This window comes from Oryzias latipes, chromosome 22 (genome assembly GCF_002234675.1).
Source record: "Oryzias latipes chromosome 22, ASM223467v1".
NCBI lineage: Eukaryota > Metazoa > Chordata > Actinopteri > Beloniformes > Adrianichthyidae > Oryzias > Oryzias latipes.
Genome location: NC_019880.2, coordinates 17,697,185 through 17,718,289, shown reverse-complemented (window position 1 = coordinate 17,718,289; position 21,105 = coordinate 17,697,185). Strand labels below are relative to the sequence as shown.

Here is a 21,105-nt window from a genome sequence, read left to right as displayed (position 1 = left end):
GAGAAGTCCATCAGCCTCAAGATGTGCAAACTGGCATCGCTGCACTCAAATCTGACCGTATGGAAACCCTGGAGTTCCTTCATCATCTGGATGAAGGAATGAAAAATGCCCATAATCTTGCAAGAAAACATCTCCGGATGGCACAGGAACGTCAGAAGAAGCTGCATGATGTTCGGGCAAGAGAAAACGCATTCCAAGTTGGAGATCTGGTTTATGTAAAGGATGACACCAAAAAGAAAGGTCTGAGCCCAAAGCTGCAAGCGCCATGGAAGGGACCAATGATTGTATCCGCATGTCGTGGTCCTGTTCTTTATGAGATTCAGGGGCTGAAGCGCAGCAAGATAATGCATCACGATCGTCTGAAACCATACAATAGTGACATCATTCCAGCCTGGGTTAAGCGTAGACGGAGTCAAGTTCTGCAGTGTGAAACAGATTCAGGAGTACAAATAAGTGAAGAAGAGGTGCAACTGGTACCAGAGCATTTTCTAACGGGACACTATGAAGAGGATCAAGTAAAAGGGGAACCACAAGCCATGTTGGATAAAGAGAAGAAAGAGACTCTGCGAGGGGAACAGAAGACCCAAGAAAAGACTATCAAAACCTCCAGGGGGCGTATAGTGAATCGTCCAGAAAGATTTAGAGAATAATTAAAGGATCAAAGTTGTAAATGTTCAGGAACCACTCAAGTCGTAGGTCTGGTTAACCTTGAATGTAAAAGTTGTGTTCAGTAACGTGTTCAATTCAGAGACGTGTTCAGTAATTCTAGATTACATCAGACCAGTGGTAATTCAGTTCTGTATTATTTTATTATTTTTAGGCATTAGTACTGAAGGGACTCAGTACTCCCAAGGGGGGGTAGTGTAAGGCAGCTACTTCAACATAGGATAACCCCTGTCAGCCTATTCTTATTGGTTAAGAAGTAACGCGATACTTGGAGTTCAGATTAAGTTGTGGGTAACGTGAGGAGTTTTCAGTTGGTGCTCACGCTCATCGCATGGACAGGTCTCTCCGCTGTTCTGTGCCCGAGCAAGAGCCTCAGCAAATATTGCAACCCTGTTGCCGTAAAGAAAAACATCATCTGTACTTACCTGCTCAAGACGAGTAAAAGTTTCCGAGCAAAGAGTTCTTGTCGTGTGCAGTGATTTCCCTCCCCAAGCACGTCCTGAAGAGTTGCGCAATCGCCATCACCGGGAAACCACAGCACGACAATATTAACACCTATCACATACTTCATGTTTTGAACACAAATATCAGTAAATATCTGTATTTTTCATTTTTAGTACACACAGCTAATCAATCTCAAATCAGTATAATTATCAAATCTAATAAAAAGACACAAGAAACACAATCAAACACCTGCTTTTATGTGATGTTTTCCTTTCCACCAACTTCATCCAGTCTTTAGTTTTGTTAACAGCTGTGAGATGAGCTGCTGGGCTCAGCAGATCATCTCCTTCCTGTTGTTCCATGAATGGACTCGATGTGCCCATCAGCTCCTCCATCTGCCAGCAGATGAGCGGTCTGGTGATCATTCGCCTCTACGGAAGCAGCGAGGATCACTTATGGGAATGTGAGCCGCCTCCCGGACAGGTGGGAAAATGAAAGGACGCCTGATCATCAGTGGTTTTGATTCTGCAGTAGAATTTACACGCACCATGCCTGACCTCACAGAACGACAAAATCTGATGTTGCTATTTTCATCCACACATAGTGGATTCATTGAAGTGTTTTTTTTAGAACAAAAACAACAATTCTATTACCTTTTTCTATTGCATTCAAATACTCTGAGGAAATTAAGACATTATGAAACACTCTATTGGATTTTTAGGTTTTAAATTTAAGTCATTGCAAAACAGAAATAATAGAAACTACTTTGACAGAAATATTCTCCTGACTTCCTACTGCTCCTATAACAGACTCAGTTTTGTAATAAATGAAAGAAACTAATTCAGATCCATCAAGATGAGCGCTCATCCACTTCTAGTTCATCCTAGAATTACCATAACAACAGCCTTCTGGCTGAAATTAGACATTCAACATACGTGCTTTAGTTTGTTCAAATTTCGTTTAATTTCTACTTTTTCCTGAACTGAAAAACCAAAACCTTAAAGTCATTTTGACCTTCACTGTGTTCAACTGTGTTTTTTTCAGTTAATAGAAAAATACAGAACCACAAAAGACTTTCTTTACTGTAACACAAGGGAGTAACGAAGTCATTTCCCATAACTTTTACATGATTTTCTTTAGTGAAGCTTTGGTGAGGTTTCAGTAAGGAAGGTCTACCTCACTCACAGGTATACGCTGGGTTATAGTCTCACTCTATGCACTGTTATCATTTAGACTTTCACACTGAACCAATAGCTAAATAGCCTGCCTTTCTTCTCAACCAATCACAATCATATTTTTGCCCTTAAATCCATGAATGCTTGTCACCCTCCTGCACCCCGTTCTCCACCTGGTGTAATGCTTTGGCCTGGTCTGGCCTGTTAACTACCATCAGATCTGGGCTTTAGGGTTTATACATCTATGGTCTGAGTTCATCCACAGCACACAAGACGGCCCAGACCCTACCCCCAAAGATGAAAGACTTATTTCAATCACATCAATATTTACTCGCATTCCTAATATCTCTCCTTATTGTAAGTGTGTTTGGTTATTTTCCAAAACTCCAGTTCCCACTTGTCTCACAGTGTTACACAAAAGAAAACAAACTTCAAACTAAGCACTAGTTTTAACACATTTCATAATCCAATTCCATCCCGACAATTCTGATAATGCCAGAGGATTTGAATTTTACTATAATTGCAATAATAATCTGCAATGTGACGAAGAAAAACTCTCTTAACAGAAAATTAAGAGGAACTAAGTAAACATCAGAAGAGAACCACCTGCTTTAACTGTCAGGTTTATTTTATTTCTTTAAACATTAATTTAACCGTGATGGACCATAATGTCTGATTTTGGTTAAATGTGATATCTGTGCACCACTATAACTGCTGTCGAGTCCTACAGAGTAGATTATCAGATTATTGATGAACAGTTAACTGTTCAGTCAACAACCTAGGACCCTGTTCAATTGCCAATGTGTCAAAAAAAAAACAATTTGATCCTTTAGCGTCACTGATATTTCTGCAGTCACAGTCAGAGAGCAGTGATGAGCTGCTTCCATGGTAACGCGTGGAGCGCGAAGTGACTCTGTACTAAATCTAACGTTTAGGTGAAGAAATGAGGAAAAGTAGAAGCAGTGTACCCTGTTGAGATAACAACAAAAATTAAGAGACCTGCAAATCTGCAGAGGGCTCTCTGACTCACATGTTCTGGATCTGCCCTAAATTGAACCACTTTTGGCAGGAGATTTTTCACTGGTTGTCAGATTTATACAAACACACATACCTGATCCCAAACTAGCTTTGATTGGACATAGTTCATCCCTTCTATGCCTCAGTTCCTCTGAACAGATATCAATTGTTTATGGAATGGTGATTGCAAAAAAAAATCAGATTAACATTATGGAAATCCGACACTTCCCGTATGTTCTGCACATGGAAAGGATTCGATATGTTCTGGACAATAAGCTCAATGTATTTTTTGATGTGTGGCAGCCCTTTTTTGGATTGTTTGACCAAGTATAACAAAGTTACAAGCCGCCCTCAACAGATTTATTCGTGCTACTTTTCCTTTTTTTCCCTTATTGTTTGGATAGGATTTTCTCAAATTGCAGTGTAATGTTAAGTTTCCTTTGTGGTCTCTTATTCCTTGCCCTTCTTGTGTGTCTGAGTTTTTTGTTTTGTTTTTCCTTTTAGTTGTTCAAATGTATATTGTTCTGTTACCAAAAATTCTTTAATTTACATCTGTTTATAAAAAAAAAGAGACACCAAGACCTAAATACACAAGATGTATGAAAGAATACAATACAGATATGTAAAAAATTGTGAGTAGTTCTCTGTTAATACAGAGAACTACAATGTAGTCTGATTAACAGTTATGGAAATTGGTTTATAGCACAACCAGATATTGAGGGAATAGCACCATCACTAGTTTCCATGCCCGTTTTGTTCCTCAAACTTTTTTAAATGACTGTTAAGAACAATGTCTGATTTTCAACAAATTTTTATTTCTTCTTACTTTTGTCAGTTTCAGAGACTATTGCCGTTTTTTTTCCATTAACAAATGCAAACCATTTTTTAAAGTGAACTGTGCACCACCTACAGGAGACATTAGGAACTGCAATAGGAGTTCCTCGTTTCTGGCTTAACCCTTGTGCTATCCTAGACACTTTACCATTGGGAGTTGGGTCATCTAGACCCACTAGACAGTGCACTGAACCTTTTTTCTTCAAGGATTTGTGATCTTCACTGGTGTCCATGGATTACATGAAATTTTTCCACCTTTATGATGGTAGGGAGAACACATCAATGTAAGGGGGGGGGGTCATCTAAGATAGCACAAGGGTTAAGCTAACACAGACGTATTAGAGCAGACGCTCCTTTAGAAGTTCAGGGGGGGGAAAGCGTTCATGCATTCATTTAAACGTATGCAAATATCTTTACCCATTGACACACACATTGAAATTTGAAGGGGATTTCCTCCCACAAAAAATATTGTACTCATTTCATAATTTTCTGTGCTGAGAAATTTGGGTGCTAACTGGACCTATTAGGAAAAAAACGCACAATTTATCATATTTTTATCTTTAACTGAAGACTCTTTAAAGTAGGAAGAGATTTCCATTGATGAGTTTCTCTGTTTTGAAGGAAAACTGTGACGTCCAGTCATCTATATTCAGGAAGTCCATTTTTGTCAGAATCTGGTGTCACATCATCATCGTGCTGCAAAAGTTCTTTTAGCAAAGCTAAAGATATGCTTCATTTTTTTGTGGGTGGAGCTGCGTGGTTGGTCTCCATCCATTACAGCCACCTGCTGTGTGCACACGGCTACAACTTTGTGTTACTGTTTAATAAAAAAAAAAAGGATGAATGTTTCTGCTTTAAGAAAGTAGTTTCTGTTTCAGTGTGGTCAGCTGCTCCATGTTAACGCCGCTGCCACCGCACACTACTACCACCAGGGGGCCCAGTGGAGTCGGTAGGCGACCTAGAAAGACAGAAAGATCCCAGAATGTTATGGATGCGCCAAAAATTCCACTTATAATATGACTTTTTTATGTTAGCTTAGAGTAACGTTATTGACAGAGCAAGAAAGGTTCAGAGCAGGACCACTGACTGTATATGAGACCTGGATTGAGTGACCCCTCCCCCCACATTCCAAATAGTACCTGCTGACTCCAAGAAACTTCTATACAGAGATAAACAGCTATTACTCAGTCATTCAGAATAACCATTCTTGCTCTGATACATTTTTAACACATTCTTTCCAATCCTCATTTTCATTCATTATAGTTATTTAAGTTATAAACTGACCAATCAGATGCCTCGATAAAAGTATGTGGTCTCACGTTAAACGTTCCAAATGTTTGATTAACAGATTTCATGTAGCCAACTTTCAAGTGCTTGGGGTGTGGACTTCCAACAAGCTCACTCCTGATTGGTGAGAGTGGTTGCCATAGAAATGTTGACAAATGAGGACATGGCGACGTCCTTTTCCTTAAAAAAATGGCGACTGAATTGCCATTTTCTATGGGAGACGTCACTCCTTCCGTTTTTTTTTTATACAGTCAACGGGCGGGAGGGTTTCAAAAGTGAAGCCATACTATTTATCATGGTACCTTCAGCCTGTAACCTGCATATGAGGCCGCCATAGACAGCGGCGAGCGCAGCTCCACACGCCATCTCCACCAGCACACGCTCCTCATCTGCAAGACAACCAGCAAAAATGTCTTCAAGGAGCAAACATGAGAGCAAATCACATGAACTTTCATCCTTTTTGTGCATTTTATTCGGATGTTTTTGAACTAATCCAGCCCTTTAGAATTTCCAAGAAAAACGTTTCATGCTAAGTTACTGACTCACTGAGCTCTGAATAAAAAAAGACAAATGCTGAGTGCTTCATTCTTTAATTTGACCAGGCGAGACCAAACCTCATTTAATGAAGTGACCTGGAAGGCAGCAAAATCCAAAATACTTGAAGGCACACACAAAAAAAGAGGAAAAAGAGACACAAGGCCAAAGTACAAGGAGTAAACTTCAGTTAGCTTGATGCTGGTTTGTTATTTTCAGCTTCTACAACTATTAACCTGCAACGAAAATAGGATTTTTAATTTGTTCTTGTTGAATTTTTCTGATGATGGCAGAAATATATTAAGAAAATAAAGCTTAAAATTGAATTTCTGACTATCTCTTTACTCTAGAATCAGGAGCAAAAGAAAAAATGCCATTAAAAAAAAAGATTAGTAGAAAAAATTATGGTTGGGCCACAAGCTCAAAGCAACCACTTGCAGACGACTAGATCCGTGTTTTCCTCGTCTGAGCTGGAATCTGGCTCTAAGCTGTGATGTTTTTAATGCTGCAGAGAATGGAGCTCAGCAAAAGGTTGGGGTTCTTTAGTCAAGCAGGCACAGAAAATCAGTAAAAACCCTATAAATAGGAATCTCACCAACTAAGGAAAATAATGTGCACATTTTTTTCAAAATAATTATTGAGTAATGTAGAAAGAAGTTCCACTCATTAGAACAAAGCCACTGCTAATGTTCTTCAAATCACAAACCCAGGAAGGTCAGGACAGCCTGCAGAGCCTGCTGGTCCGTCACCACCTCCGAGATGATGGTCAGCTCGCGGCACTGGCTATAATCGAAGGCTTGTTTGCAGACCGTTTTTGCTCCAAGACATTTGGCCTCGCTGTGAAGACACAGATTAAACACGCAACCCCAAACATCAGGTGGAAATATTGAACATTTGTACCAAATCTGACCTGGTGATGTCGTCTAAAGTGACTAGCTTCCCAGCTCTAACGGCAGCATTGAAACAGTCGGCCCCCACTGTCTCCATGGCGATGATGGGCACATCCATCCATCCCACATCCCTCAGCCCCTGGACAACCCCACACATGAGGCCTCCTCCACCCACAGAGAGCAGCACGGCTCCAGGCTTCGCCCCAGGACCCAGAGAGGCTGCAATCTCTGCAATCATGCTGGCGTGGCCCCGCCTGTAAATAAATGCGGGGACACAAACGTGAATCACGTCTGGGAAAAGTCCAATGACAATGTGTAACAGTTGTTTTACCAAAGTAAAGGATGATCAAACGGAGGAATAACCATCAGCCCTTCCGTCTCTGCCAGTCTGAGAGCCTCTACATTGGCTTCATCCCAAACCTGAGCACAAAACTGGAATGTCGTTTTCTTTTTCTGAAGTGGCGCTTCTACACGCCATTCCATCACACCTCACCTTCCCTGCAATCCTGACAGCCGCGCCCTCATCCTTAAGTCTCTGCACCACCAGCTGTGGAGTGGAGGCGGGGACTACGATGGTGGCGGGCACGCCAAGCTTCCTGGCTGCATAGGCTGCAGCCATACCTGCATTACCACCTGGAAAACCCAAACACCCACTATAAAACAGAACCACCCCAAAGAGTTAAACAACAAAACGAATGATACCCGAAGAGCAGACGACTCCTTTAGATTGTCTGGCGAGCTGAAAGTATGAATGAAACTTTTTTTAAATAGGACAAACATATATATGTTTAAAATAATGCGACTGAGGTTCCCACCTGCTGGCACAGGTGTCCGATTCCCCGGATCTTAAAGGAACCAGAGGGCTGGGAACTCTCCATCTTCAGGTAGACTGTGGTGCCTGCTCGCTTGGACATGTTGACACTCTCCAGCAGAGGTGTATTCAGGTGAAACTGCTGGGACATGGTGCCACTGTTCCCCACTAGAGCTCAAAGCAGTTCAGAGGAGAAGTCTGAGGCTGTGGGAGCTCTGACAGGCTAGGAAATCACAGGATAAGAATGTGTTGATTAACTTGAATCAGTGATGCGTTCAGGCACACTCAGAAAAAAAACACAGACGCTGACAATACGCATTATGTAACTGTTTCGTAAAAAAACAAGTTTATTACATACATCATGAAAGGCTATTAATCCGATATAACAAACACAATATTTTTGTCAGTAAAAAGCTTGTATAAATAAAAATAACATTTTTTTGCCATATTAAAAAAGCGAAGGCAATACATTTATCAAAATATATGCTGCAGCTTTAAAAAAGCTACAGCTTAGTTTGACGAAGATAACCGCTACATAAAACAGCGCGAGTCAACATAACGTAAATAATTTAACGGGCAAAGGATAGTATTATAATATTATAGTTGGTCATACTTCAATGTTTTGCTTTGAACATGCGCCTAATTTTCGTAATGATAAGCACCTTACAAATAAAAATACCAAGTAGCATTGAGCAAAATAGAAGTTAAGCTAGCTCGACCACTTCCGGTCAACATTTTCAAAATATAAACTGACCGTGCTTTTGCTTTGAAAAAATATTTTATCTACATTGAATATAGTAACACTAACATTTCAACTATTTACGACTCTACGAAATAAAACGCACGGAAAACAGGGTTGACATTCACTCTGTTGTTGTTTTAATATAAAAATATGCTCTTGTCCTGATACATTCTTATTTATCCTATAATTTATACTAAAGTGTTTTTATTTAAGAATTAAAAAAGGCATAGGGATGCAAGTTAAGAGTATAGTACCTGAAATGTTTTTCTTAGGTGAAAGATTGAATGATGGCGAAGCAGAACTCATGAGCACTAAAGTCCAAAGTATTATTCTGAAGACTTTAATCTTTTTATGAGGTGACGCGCGCGCGCGCGCACACACACACACACACACACACACACACTATTACTGCGGCTGCTACAAAAGAGGCTCAGCTTTCAGTCTTTGCATGGATTAAACTTTTATTATTGCACATTACATGTACAGTTACAGCTTGCATATACACAGAATGATGATTTATACTCCTCAAAATTCATGTTCAACCTTCACATCAAACGTCTTTCAGCGAACTGCTTCATTGTTCATACAGGGTGGGGGGGTTGATGACCAGTTCTTGTATTTGTGCCAAACCCTTTCTGTACACTAGGTGGCAGAAGCGAGTCATTTCTGACAGAAAATCAAGGGTATACTAGTAATATTTATTCATAGAAATACAAAAAAAATTGTTGTTTTAAATAAAACAGCAACATTAGGGGTATTAAACAACACTAATGAAAAGGTGAGAAAAATAATAACACTGAAAAATGTTATAGTTAATGACATTCAAAACAGAGGTTGACTTTGCTGTAAAAAGCCTAATAAGAGCTGATTAAATCTTTTAACACTGCACTTTTGGTTTTTAGGTTTTTCTGCTAATAAAAGGAGCCTGCCTCTTTATTCTGAACTATAAAAATCAGTCAAATTTTTAAACCTACTTACTTCCTCTTTCTGCTGTCCACTAACAACTGGCTGTCAAAATAACATTGACATGAAAAGGACTTCCAATAAAACCCTTTTTTTTAGCCACTCAAAAAACTTTCAGGCATCCTTCGTCGTTTTTCCTCTCCGTCTTCACATTCAAAATGCACTTTCTTTCACCTCCTTCCACCTCATCGCGTTTTTTCTTTGGCTGTAAAAACCATAAAAAAGTGATGGCTAATGGTAGATTCTTTGGAGAATATCACGTAGAACTTGAAAACATCTGCATCATATTTTCACTTTCTAAAGCTGCATTAACGTTGAAGTTACATCCAAAAGTTAAACGGAATCTTTTTTTTTTCTTCAGCACCTTTCTCATGCTGCTGAATTCTCGTGAAGCCTGTCAAGCATTGGATCCAAAATCCAGGCCTGTAAAAAGAAACGATGCTTCTACCATGAATCGGTTCTGCTACATTCAGACTAAATGCAGTCTCTGCCATCTTTTTTCATTCTCCGTTGAGGTTTTCCGTCTCTGTTTCCGAACCGCATGCTCCTCTTCTCCTTTGTCGTGTTTGGCCGTGCATGTGACTTCTGCCAGCGTGCCTTGTGGTCCGGGCTTCATGCCAGCGAGCGTTGTCTGGGTTTGATCCTCGGGTACAGCTGTGGAGAGAGCAAGACGGAGCGGGTCACTACACCGTGTTAACATTGTTCTCAAGGTGGCTGAACATCAGTAACACGATTTTGTTTGCGTCTCCACATTCCAAACCCTTCTCTGGCTTAAGCTCCACCTCTCCTACCCTCAGGATGCATCATCAGCTCCACAGTCATCACCAGCATCTACACTCTTCAGGTCTCTCCCTCTAGGGCTCTACACCTGTTCTGATTGTGTCAGGCCAGACTAACTCCCAAAAAACTAGCATCGTGAAAATACACAAACAAAGAGCCTACAGCTCTAATAAATCTTTTATGATTGAAATAGGTGCATATTAAAAACGGTAAAGTTCAAAAGCACATACAGTGGAATAATGCAAGTCAGATCATTTTCTTTAATTGTCTTTGGGTTTTAAAATGTGAAAACGGGTCAATTTGGACCCAAACACAATCTAAGGGTTAAGGTGTTCATTTTAATAAATGCAGCTTTTGTTTTGAATCATTTATTTAACGTTTGTTCATAGCAAGAACCACAGTTACATTTTATGTGGTCTGCACATAAAGTCATGGTATCAAAGGTAAAGACTTTATGTGCAGCTTAACGATAGACATATTTTAATATTTAAATACATTTAGCTGAGGGTAGAAAAGGGTCCAAATATGCTAAGTTGAAGCAAACAGTCAGAAAGTCAGTAGGTTGGTTGGAAAAGGAGGCCTAACTATGAAGAAAATCTATAAAGCTGGTAAAAAAAACTGATATCTTGAGATAAATGAACAAACTTAACCCTTTCATGCCGTTAATTCACAACGTATCATTAAATCCAGGACTCCACCTAATATAGCATCACCTTAAAAGAAAAAGCATTGACAAATATTTTTTTAATAGTTGAAAATAAAGTCAGGCATGAAGGGGTTAATAGGAAAAAAAAAAAAACAAGAGGGGACGTTACATTAGTGATTCATAAAACTTTTACGCAAAGGTGGGTCTAAAAGTTTTACGCAAAAGCAGCAAAGATGCAACCTTCACAACCACGACTGTTCAATGTTGGTTTGTAAAGAGAAATGTGAGGAGATTTTTACTGAAGAAACACAGAGCAGGTGTCATAAAGCCCCTGCAGAGGGCGCTCTTGCGTTAAAGAAGCTGAGGAAGCTACAGCTGCACTCTCATGATTCAGAACCTCTCTGTAAAAAAATGATCTAGGTAGAGTTCACCCTATACAGTTTGGATAATTCACACACATGACAAAGTTTCAAAATTAGCCAGATAAATAATGACGGTCACATTAGGTGTTATATTCTTAAAAAGTATCTTGGGTGAAGGTTACTGGCTTGTTATTGATTAAGGAAAAAGTTCTACAATGAGGCAGTTGCAAAAACTAGAAGGAGCTGCATTTCCAGAAGAAAATGCAGGGTTGAATGCTGTACTGCTGAATGAAAGCTGAATTAGCTGAAGAAATGGCTTAACTGTACTGGGAAAACCTTGAAAAGTTAAATGTGCAAAAGTCCTAGCAGGAATAAGATGAAAAAGTTGAACATTGTAATAGTAGAATGGCTGAAATAGGTCAAAGTTTGTAGAAGGAGTTAAGCATTAAAGCTGAAATTGTTGAAAAAATGGCTGAAGTGTTGAAAATTTGAAGAAGTTGCTAAAATGGCTAAAAGTACTAGCATTGGAATCAGCATCATCAACTGAATCCAAAAAACACATTGTTTGAGAGTATCATATTGGTAAAACCTACATGTTCTAAGTTGATAGAAAATCCATTTTTTTCAAAATGGCGGCTTTCTATTAATTTTATCTCCATAGCAACCATTTTACGTTTGGGTCGCCTGGAGATGAGGAACAAATCAACGTCGGTTTCAGATGAATCAGAAAAAGTAAACTTTTGGACGTCCTTAGCAACGAGCTTTGTTTGCTAACCACGCCCACATTCCTTATATGTCCAGATCCAGTGAATTTCAATATGTTCAGTTCCAGCCATGGATGAAGTTTATTGCAACATTTGCTTCAGATTTTGTCAAAAAATGCCCACCAAACAGTAGGTTGTGTTGCCATCCCATAATAATTTCAAAACGTATGTTGAAGTCCAAAGCCTTGTGAGCATTTCAATGTTTGAACGGTGCCTCTAGCTGAAAGCTTGTTAAAGTTATAATGCTTGAAAGCAACAAAGGTTTTCAAGGATTCTACATGTATTTAAATGAAGCAAAAATCTTGGAAAATCCTGGAAAATCTTGGAATATCTTGAAAAGTTCAAAGATTTGAAAGACTAAAAGTCGTAGCTGAAAGGAATAAGCTGAAAGGGTTGAACATTGTAATAGTAGAAGGATTAAGATACGTGAAAGTTTGAAGAAGTTTAAAATTGCCTCACATTTTGGCACAAAATGGCCGCCAAACTGTAGGTGGTGTTGCCATCCCATAATAATTTTGAACTTTATGTTGAAGTCCAAAACCTTGTGAACATTTCAATATTTGAACGGTGTCTCTAGCCAAAAGAATGTTAAAGTTACAATTGTTTAAAGAAGCAAAGGTGTGGCCAATGGAGCAAAAACATTGGAAAATCTGGGAATATCCGGGAATATCTGGAAAAGTTCAAGGATTTGAAGGACCAAAAGTCATAGCTGAAAGGAATAAGCTGAAAGGGTTGAACATTGTAATAGTAGAATGGTAAAAATAGGTGAAAGTTTGAAGAAGTTTAAAATTGCCTCACATTTTGGCACAAAATGGCCGCCAAACTGTAGGTGGTGTTGCCATCCCATAATAATTTTGAACCTTATGTTGAAGTCCAAAACCTTGTGAACATTTCAATATTTGAACGGTGTCTCTAGCCAAAAGAATGTTAAAGTTACAATTGTTTAAAGAAGCAAAGGTGTGGCCAATGGAGCAAAAAGATTGGAAAATTCAGGAATATCCGGGAATATCTGGAAAAGTTCAGGGATTTGAAGGACCAAAATGTCATAGCTTGAATAAGATGAAAGAGCTGAACATTTTCATAGTCGAACGGTTAAAATAGGTAAAAAAATTGTAGAAGGAGTTTAACTGTGAACTTCTGAACGAAAAATTCTCCATGTATTTCAATGGAGCAAAAATTCCCGGAAAACCTGGAATATCTTAAAAAGTAAAAGGATTTGAAAAACCAAAAGTCATAGCAGAAATAAGATGAAAGAGATGAACATTTTAAAAGTAGAATGGTTAAAATAGGTTAAAAATTGTAGAAGTAGTTAAGTGTCAAAAAACGGCGGAAGATAGTGTAAATAATAATAAAGAACTAGAAGGAGCTGCATTTCCAGAAGAAAATGCAGGGTTGAATGCTGTACTGCTGAATGAAAGCTGAATTAGCTGAAGAAATGGCTGAACTGTACTGGAAGAACCATGAAAAGTTAAAGGTGCAAAAGTCCTAGCAGGAATAAGCTGAAAAAGTTGAACATTGTAATAGTAGAATGGCTGAAATAGGTCAAAATTTGTAGGACTTAAGCATGAAAGCTGAAATTGTTGAAAAAATGGCTGAATTGTTGAAAATTTGAAGATTTTGCTAAAATGGCTAAAAGTACTAGCATTGGAATCAGCATCATCAACTGACTCCAAAAAACACGTTGTTTGAGAGTATTATATTGGTAAAAGCTACATGTTCTAAGTTGATAGAAAATCCACTCTTTTCAAAATGGCGGCTTTTCTATTGATTTTATCTCCATAGCAACCATTTTATGTTTGGGTCGCCTGGAGATGAGGAACAAATCAACGTCGGTTTCAGATGAATCGGAAAAAGTAAACTTTTGGACGTCCTTAGCAACGAGCTTTGTTTGCTAACCACGCCCACATTCCTTATATGTCCAGATCCAGTGAATTTCAATATGTTCAGTTCCAGCCATGGATGAAGTTTATTGCAACATTTGCTTCAGATTTTGTCAAAAAATGCCCACCAAACAGTAGGTTGTGTTGCCATCCCATAATAATTTCAAAACGTATGTTGAAGTCCAAAGCCTTGTGAGCATTTCAATGTTTGAACGGTGCCTCTAGCTGAAAGCTTGTTAAAGTTATAATGCTTGAAAGCAACAAAGGTTTTCAAGGATTCTCCATGTATTTAAATGAAGCAAAATTCTTGGAAAATCCTGGAAAATCTTGAAATATCTTAATAAGTTCAAAGATTTGAAAGACTAAAAGTCGTAGCTGAAAGGAATAAGCTGAAAGGGTTGAACATTGTAATAGTAGAAGGATTAAAATACGTGAAAGTTTGAAGAAGTTTAAAATTGCCTCACATTTTGGCACAAAATGACCGCCAAACTGTAGGTGGTGTTGCCATCCCATAATAATTTTGAACTTTATGTTGAAGTCCAAAACCTTGTGAACATTTCAATATTTGAACGGTGTCTCTAGCCAAAAGAATGTTAAAGTTACAATTGTTTAAAGAAGCAAAGGTGTGGCCAATGGAGCAAAAAGATTGGAAAATCTGGGAATATCCGGGAATATCTGGAAAAGTTCTAAGATTTGAAGGACCAAAAGTCATAGCTGAAAGGAATAAGCTGAAAGGGTTGAACATTGTAATAGTAGAATGGTAAAAATAGGTGAAAGTTTGAAGAAGTTTAAAATTGCCTCACATTTTGGCACAAAATGGCCGCCAAACTGTAGGTGGTGTTGCCATCCCATAATAATTTTTAAACCTTATGTTGAAGTCCAAAACCTTGTGAAAATTTCAATATTTGAACGGTGTCTCTAGCCAAAAGAATGTTAAAGTTACAATTGTTTAAAGAAGCAAAGGTGTGGCCAATGGAGCAAAAAGATTGGAAAATCTGGGAATATCCGGGAATATCTGGAAAAGTTCAAAGATTTGAAGGACCAAAAGTCATAGCTGAAAGGAATAAGATGAAAGGGTTGAACATTGTAATAGCAGAATGGTAAAAATAGGTGAAAGTTTGAAGAAGTTTAAAATTGCCTCACATTTTGGCACAAAATGGCCGCCAAAATGTAGGTGGTGTTGCCATCCCATAATCATTTTTAAACCTTATGTTGAAGTCCAAAACCTTGTGAAAATTTCAATATTTGAACGGTGTCTCTAGCCAAAAGAATGTTAAAGTTACAATTGTTTAAAGAAGCAAAGGTGTGGCCAATGGAGCAAAAAGATTGGAAAATCTGGGAATATCCGGGAATATCTGGAAAAGTTCAAGGATTTGAAGGACCAAAAGTCATAGCTGAAAGGAATAAGATGAAAGGGTTGAACATTGTAATAGTAGAATGGTAAAAATAGGTGAAAAATTGTAGAAGGAGTTTAACTGTGAACTTCTGAACGAAAAATTATCCATGTATTTCAATGGAGCAAAAATTCCCGGAAAACCTGGAATATCTTAAAAAGTAAAAGGATTTGAAAAACCAAAAGTCATAGCAGAAATAAGATGAAAGAGATGAACATTTTAAAAGTAGAATGGTTAAAATAGGTTAAAAATTGTAGAAGTAGTTAAACGCCAAAAAACGGCGGAAGATACTATAATAATAACTAGAAGGAGCTGCATTTCCAGAAGAAAATGCAGGGTTGAATGCTGTACTGCTGAATGAAAGCTGAATTAGCTGAAGAAATGGCTTAACTGTACTGGGAAAACCTTGAAAAGTTAAATGTGCAAAAGTCCTAGCAGGAATAAGATGAAAAAGTTGAACATTGTAATAGTAGAATGGCTGAAATAGGTCAAAGTTTGTAGAAGGAGTTAAGCATTAAAGCTGAAATTGTTGAAAAAATGGCTGAAATTTGAAGAAGTTGCTAAAATGGCTAAAAGTGCTAGCATTGGAATCAGCATCATCAACTGAATCCAAAAAACACATTGTTTGAGAGTATCATATTGGTAAAACCTACATGTTCTAAGTTGATAGAAAATCCATTTTTTTCAAAATGGTGGCTTTCTATTAATTTTATCTCCATAGCAACCATTTTACGTTTGGGTCGCCTGGAGATGAGGAACAAATCAACGTCGGTTTCAGATGAATCGGAAAAAGTAAACTTTTGGACGTCCTTAGCAACGAGCTTTGTTTGCTAACCACGCCCACATTCCTTATATGTCCAGATCCAGTGAATTTCAATATGTTCAGTTCCAGCCATGGATGAAGTTTATTGCAACATTTGCTTCAGATTTTGTCAAAAAATGCCCACCAAACAGTAGGTTGTGTTGCCATCCCATAATAATTTCAAAACGTATGTTGAAGTCCAAAGCCTTGTGAGCATTTCAATGTTTGAACGGTGCCTTTAGCTGAAAGCTTGTTAAAGTTATAATGCTTGAAAGCAACAAAGGTTTTCAAGGATTCTCCATGTATTTAAATGAAGCAAAAATCTTGGAAAATCCTGGAAAATCTTGGAATATCTTGAAAAGTTCAAAGATTTGAAAGACTAAAAGTCGTAGCTGAAAGGAATAAGCTGAAAGGGTTGAACATTGTAACAGTAGAAGGATTAAAATACGTGAAAGTTTGAAGAAGTTTAAAATTGCCTCACATTTTGGCACAAAATGGCCGCCAAACTGTAGGTGGTGTTGCCATCCCATAATAATTTTGAACCTTATGTTGAAGTCCAAAACCTTGTGAACATTTCAATATTTGAACAGTGTCTCTAGCCAAAAGAATGTTAAATTTACAATTGTTTAAAGAAGCAAAGGTGTGACCAATGGAGCAAAAACATTGGAAAATCTGGGAATATCCGGGAATATCTGGAAAAGTTCAAAGATTTGAAGGACCAAAAGTCATAGCTGAAAGGAATAAGATGAAAGGGTTGAACATTGTAATAGTAGAATGGTAAAAATAGGTGAAAGTTTGAAGAAGTTTAAAATTGCCTCACATTTTGGCACAAAATGGCCGCCAAACTGTAGGTGGTGTTGCCATCCCATAATAATTTTGAACCTTATGTTGAAGTCCAAAACCTTGTGAACATTTCAATATTTGAACGGTGTCTCTAGCCAAAAGAATGTTAAAGTTACAATTGTTTAAAGAAGCAAAGGTGTGGCCAATGGAGCAAAAACATTGGAAAATCTGGGAATATCCGGGAATATCTGGAAAAGTTCAAAGATTTGAAGGACCAAAATGTCATAACTAGAATAAGATGAAAGAGCTGAACATTTTCATAGTCGAACGGTTAAAATAGGTGAAAAATTGTAGAAGGAGTTTAACTGTGAACTTCTGAACGAAAAATTATCCATGTATTTCAATGGAGCAAAAATTCCCGGAAAACCTGGAATATCTTAAAAAGTAAAAGGATTTGAAAAACCAAAAGTCATAGCAGAAATAAGATGAAAGAGATGAACATTTTAATAGTAGAATGGTTAAAATAGGTTAAAAATTGTAGAAGTAGTTAAACGCCAAAAAACGGCGGAAGATACTATAAGATACGATAATAATAAATAAAGAGAAACAGGAAAACAAAGGGTTGAATGCTTTACAGCATTCAACCAATAATAATAATAAACTAGAAGGAGCTGCATTTCCAGAAGAAAATGCAGGGTTGAATGCTGTATTGCTGAATGAAAGCAGAAATATGATGAAAAAGCTGAACATTGTAAAAGTAGAATGACCAAAACGGATCAAAATTTGTAGACGGAGTTAAGCATGAAAGTTGAAATTGTTGAAAAAATGGATGTACGGTTGAAAATTTGAAGATGATGCTAAAATGGCTAAAAGTGCTAGCATCAGCATCATCAACTGACTCAAAAAATCACATTGTTTAAGAGTGTCATGTTGGTAAAAGCTACATGTTCTAAGTTGACAGAAAATCCACTTTTTTCAAAATGGCGGCTTTTCTATTGATTTTATCTCCATAGCAACCATTTTATGTTTGGGTCGCCTGGAGATGAGGAACAAATCAACGTTGGTTTCAGATGAATCGGAAAAAGTAAACTTTTGGACCTCCTTAGCAACGAGCTTTGTTTGCTAACCACGCCCACATTCCTTATATGTCCAGATCCAGTGAATTTCAATATGTTCAGTTCCAGCCATGGATGAAGTTTATTGCAACATTTGCTTCAGATTTTGTCAAAAAATGCCCACAGAACAGTAGATTGTGTTGCCATCCCATAATAATTTCAAAACGTATGTTGAAGTCCAAAGCCTTGTGAGCATTTCAATGTTTGAACGGTGCCTCTAGCTGAAAGCTTGTTAAAGTTATAATGCTTGAAAGCAACAAAGGTTTTCAAGGATTCTCCATGTATTTAAATGAAGCAAAAATCCTGGAAAATCTTGGAATATCTTGAAAAGTTCAAAGATTTGAAAGACTAAAAGTCGTAGCTGAAAGGAATAAGCTGAAAGGGTTGAACATTGTAATAGTAGAAGGATTAAAATACATGATAGTTTGAAGAAGTTTAAAATTGCCTCACATTTTGGCACAAAATGGCCGCCAAACTGTAGGTGGTGTTGCCATCCCATAATAATTTTGAACCTTATGTTGAAGTCCAAATCCTTGTGAACATTTCAATATTTGAACGGTGTCTTTAGCCAAAAGAATGTTAAAGTTACAATTGTTTAAAGAAGCAAAGGTGTGGCCAATGGAGCAAAAAGATTGGAAAATCTGGGAATATCCGGGAATAAATGGAAAAGTTCAGGGATTTGAAGGACTAAAATGTCATAGCTGGAATAAGATGAAAGAGCTGAACATTTTCATAGTCAAACGGTTAATATAGGTGAAAAATTGTAGAAGGAGTTTAACTGTGAACTTCTGAACGAAAAATTCTCCATGTATTTCAATGGAGCAAAAATTCCCGGAAAACCTGGAATATCTTAAAAAGTAAAAGGATTTGAAAAACCAAAAGTCATAGCAGGAATGAGCTGAAAGAGCTGAACATTTTAAAAGTTGAATGGTTACAATCGGTTAAAAATTGTAGAAGGAGTTAAGTGCCGAAAAACGGCGGAAGATAGCAGAAGAGGAAAACAAAGGGTTGAATGCTTTACAGCATTCAACCAATAAAGAGAAACAGGAAAACAAAGGGTTGAATGCTTTACAGCATTCAACCAATAACTAGAAGGAGCTGCATTTCCAGAAGAAAATGCAGGGTTGAATGCTGTATTGCTGAATGAAAGCAGAAATATTATGAAAAAGCTGAACATTGTAAAAGTAGAATGTCTAAAATAGGTCAAACATTGTAGAAGGAGTTAAGCATGAAAGCTAAAATTGTTGAAAAAATGGCTGAAATGTCCTGGAAAATCCTGGAATATTTTGAAAACTTAAGGGCCAAAAGTCAAAGGTGAACATTGTAAAAGTAGAATGACCAAAACGGGTCAAAATTTGTAGACGGTTTGTAGTTTGTAGAAGGAGTTAAGCATGAAAGTTGAAATTGTTGAAAAAATGGATGTACTGTTGAAAATTTGAAGATGATGCTAAAATGGCTAAAAGTGCTAGCATCAGCCTCATCAACTGACTCAAAAAATCACATTGTTTAAGAGTATAATGTTGGTAAAAGCTACATGTTCTAAGTTCACAGAAAATCCACTTTTTTCAAAATGGCGGCTTTTCTATTGATTTTATCTCCATAGCAACCATTTTATGTTTGGGTCGCCTGGGGATAACAAACAAATTGACGTCAGTTTCAGACAAATCGGAAAAAGTAAACCTCTGGACGTCCTTAGCAACGAAGTTTGTTTGCTAACCACGCCCACATTCCATAGATGTCCAGATCCAGTGAATTTCAATATGTTCAGTTCCAGCCATGGATGAAGTTTATTGCAATATTTGCTTCAGATTTTGTCATAAAATGGCCACCAAACAGTAAGTTGTGTCAACATCCCATAATGATTTCTAAACGTATTTTATAAACCAAAGCCTTGTGATCATTTTAATGTTTGAACGGTGTCTCTAGCTACAAGTATGTTGAAGTTATAATGGTTGAAAGAAACAAAGGTTTGCAAGGATGTTTTTCAATGTATTTCAATGAAGCAAAAAATTCTGAAATATCCTAAAATATCTTAAAAAGTACAAGGATTTGAAAAACCAAAAGTCATAGCAGTAATAAGATGAAAGAGCTGAACATTTTAAAAGTTGAACGGTTAAAATAGGTTAAAAATTGTAGGAGGAGTTAAGTGCCGAAAAACGGCGGAAGATAGCATAAGAAGAAAAACAAATGTAACACTAGAAGGAGCTGCATTTCCAGAAGAAAATGCAGGGTTGAATGCTGTATTGCTGAAAGAAAGCTTAATTTGTAAAAGAAATGGCTGAACAGAGCTGAACATTTTAAAAGTAAAATGGTTAAAATAGGCGAAAACCTGTAAAAGAGGTTAAGCACAAGAATTCCCTATGTAATTTAATGGAGCAAAAATTTGCTTCAGATTTTGTCATAAAAAGGCAACCAACATTAGGTTGTGTCGACATCCCATAATAATTTCTAAACGTATTTAATAGTCCAAAACCTTGTGATCAATTTAATGTTTGAACGGTGTCTCTAGCTACAATTATGTTGAAGTTATATTTGTTTAAAGAAACAAATGCTTCAGATTTGAAAAACACAAAATGGCTGCCAAACAGTCTCCATCCCATAATGACTTCAAACCTTGATGTTGTAATCCAAAGCACTAATCATTTGACAGTAAAAGTGGAGCCACCTCCTGCAGCAGGACACATTTTGACAAATGCAAAGCATCAAGACCAATTCTCTCAACTATGCATGTGTCACGTGGTTTTGCACACACATCCATGTATAATGGAGAGATATATTGATCATCAGCTAGCTAGCTGAATGATACAGCATTATATTTTCATTTAACCACTAACTTATGTGGTGCAAAAACATCATAGTCACTTGTCGTAACAGCCACCTAACTCATGGTTTGGGAATCAACACTTTCCCATGAGCCTTCTCTTTTGAAATGTCGAAGGATTTGAAGGACCAAAAGTGGTGGTGAAAAAAATTTTGGAGGTAAAAAAATTGTAAAAGGAGTTAAACAAGGCCTGAAAATATTGAAAAAATGGCTGAATTAATGAAAATTTGAAGATTTGAAGGTAAGGAATGAGCTGAACTGTTTCATACAATGGTTAAAGTAAGTAAAAACCTGTAAAAGAAGTTTAGCACAAGGATTCTCTATGTATTTTAATGGAGCAAAAAATCCTGGAAAATCCTGGAATATCTTAAAAAGTTCAATGATTTGAATGACCA

General features: G+C 37.4%; 2 protein-coding genes across 7 annotated transcripts in view; both read right to left on the bottom strand.

Moving 5' to 3' along the window:
• Positions 1-4,871: 4,871 nt before the first annotated feature.
• Positions 4,872-8,737, bottom strand: LOC101160387 (serine dehydratase-like). 2 transcript variants are annotated; one of them, XM_011494026.3, is made up of 9 exons: positions 8,655-8,737; positions 7,663-7,881; positions 7,550-7,586; positions 7,341-7,480; positions 7,179-7,267; positions 6,868-7,101; positions 6,664-6,794; positions 5,726-5,812; positions 4,872-5,094 (listed from the first exon to the last, which is right to left on the bottom strand). In XM_011494026.3, the coding sequence occupies exons 2-9, from the start codon at positions 7,807-7,809 to the stop codon at positions 4,991-4,993; spliced, it is 969 nt and encodes a 322-aa protein (XP_011492328.1). In that variant the 5' UTR covers positions 7,810-7,881; positions 8,655-8,737; the 3' UTR covers positions 4,872-4,990. The 2 variants fall into 2 exon arrangements, with proteins under 2 accessions (XP_011492328.1, XP_011492327.1); XM_011494025.3 differs by lacking the exon at positions 8,655-8,737 and adding an exon at positions 8,272-8,401.
• Positions 8,738-8,841: 104 nt separating this feature from the next.
• LOC101164267 (apoptosis-stimulating of p53 protein 1) overlaps positions 8,842-21,105 on the bottom strand; it is a 139,137-nt gene continuing 126,873 nt past the window's right edge. For all 5 annotated transcript variants that reach the window (XM_023951409.1, XM_023951407.1, XM_023951408.1 and 2 more), the window contains one exon: positions 8,842-10,017. In XM_023951409.1, coding sequence (XP_023807177.1) covers positions 9,976-10,017 — 42 coding nt within the window. In that variant the 3' untranslated portion in view covers positions 8,842-9,975. The remainder of the gene's footprint in view (positions 10,018-21,105) is intronic.

What these genes read in the sequence shown, in the direction of transcription:
- LOC101160387 (XM_011494026.3), bottom strand. Translation starts at nt 7,809, where the DNA reads ATGTCCCAGCAGTTTCACCTGAATACACCTCTGCTGGAGAGTGTCAAC. An exon ending in AGGAGTCGTCTGCTCTTCGG is followed by an intron (nt 7,481 to 7,549) that starts GTATCATTCGTT and finishes TGGGTTTTCCAG; the next exon opens with GTGGTAATGCAGGTATGGCT. An exon ending in ACTTTAGACGACATCACCAG is followed by an intron (nt 6,795 to 6,867) that starts GTCAGATTTGGT and finishes GTGTCTTCACAG; the next exon opens with CGAGGCCAAATGTCTTGGAG.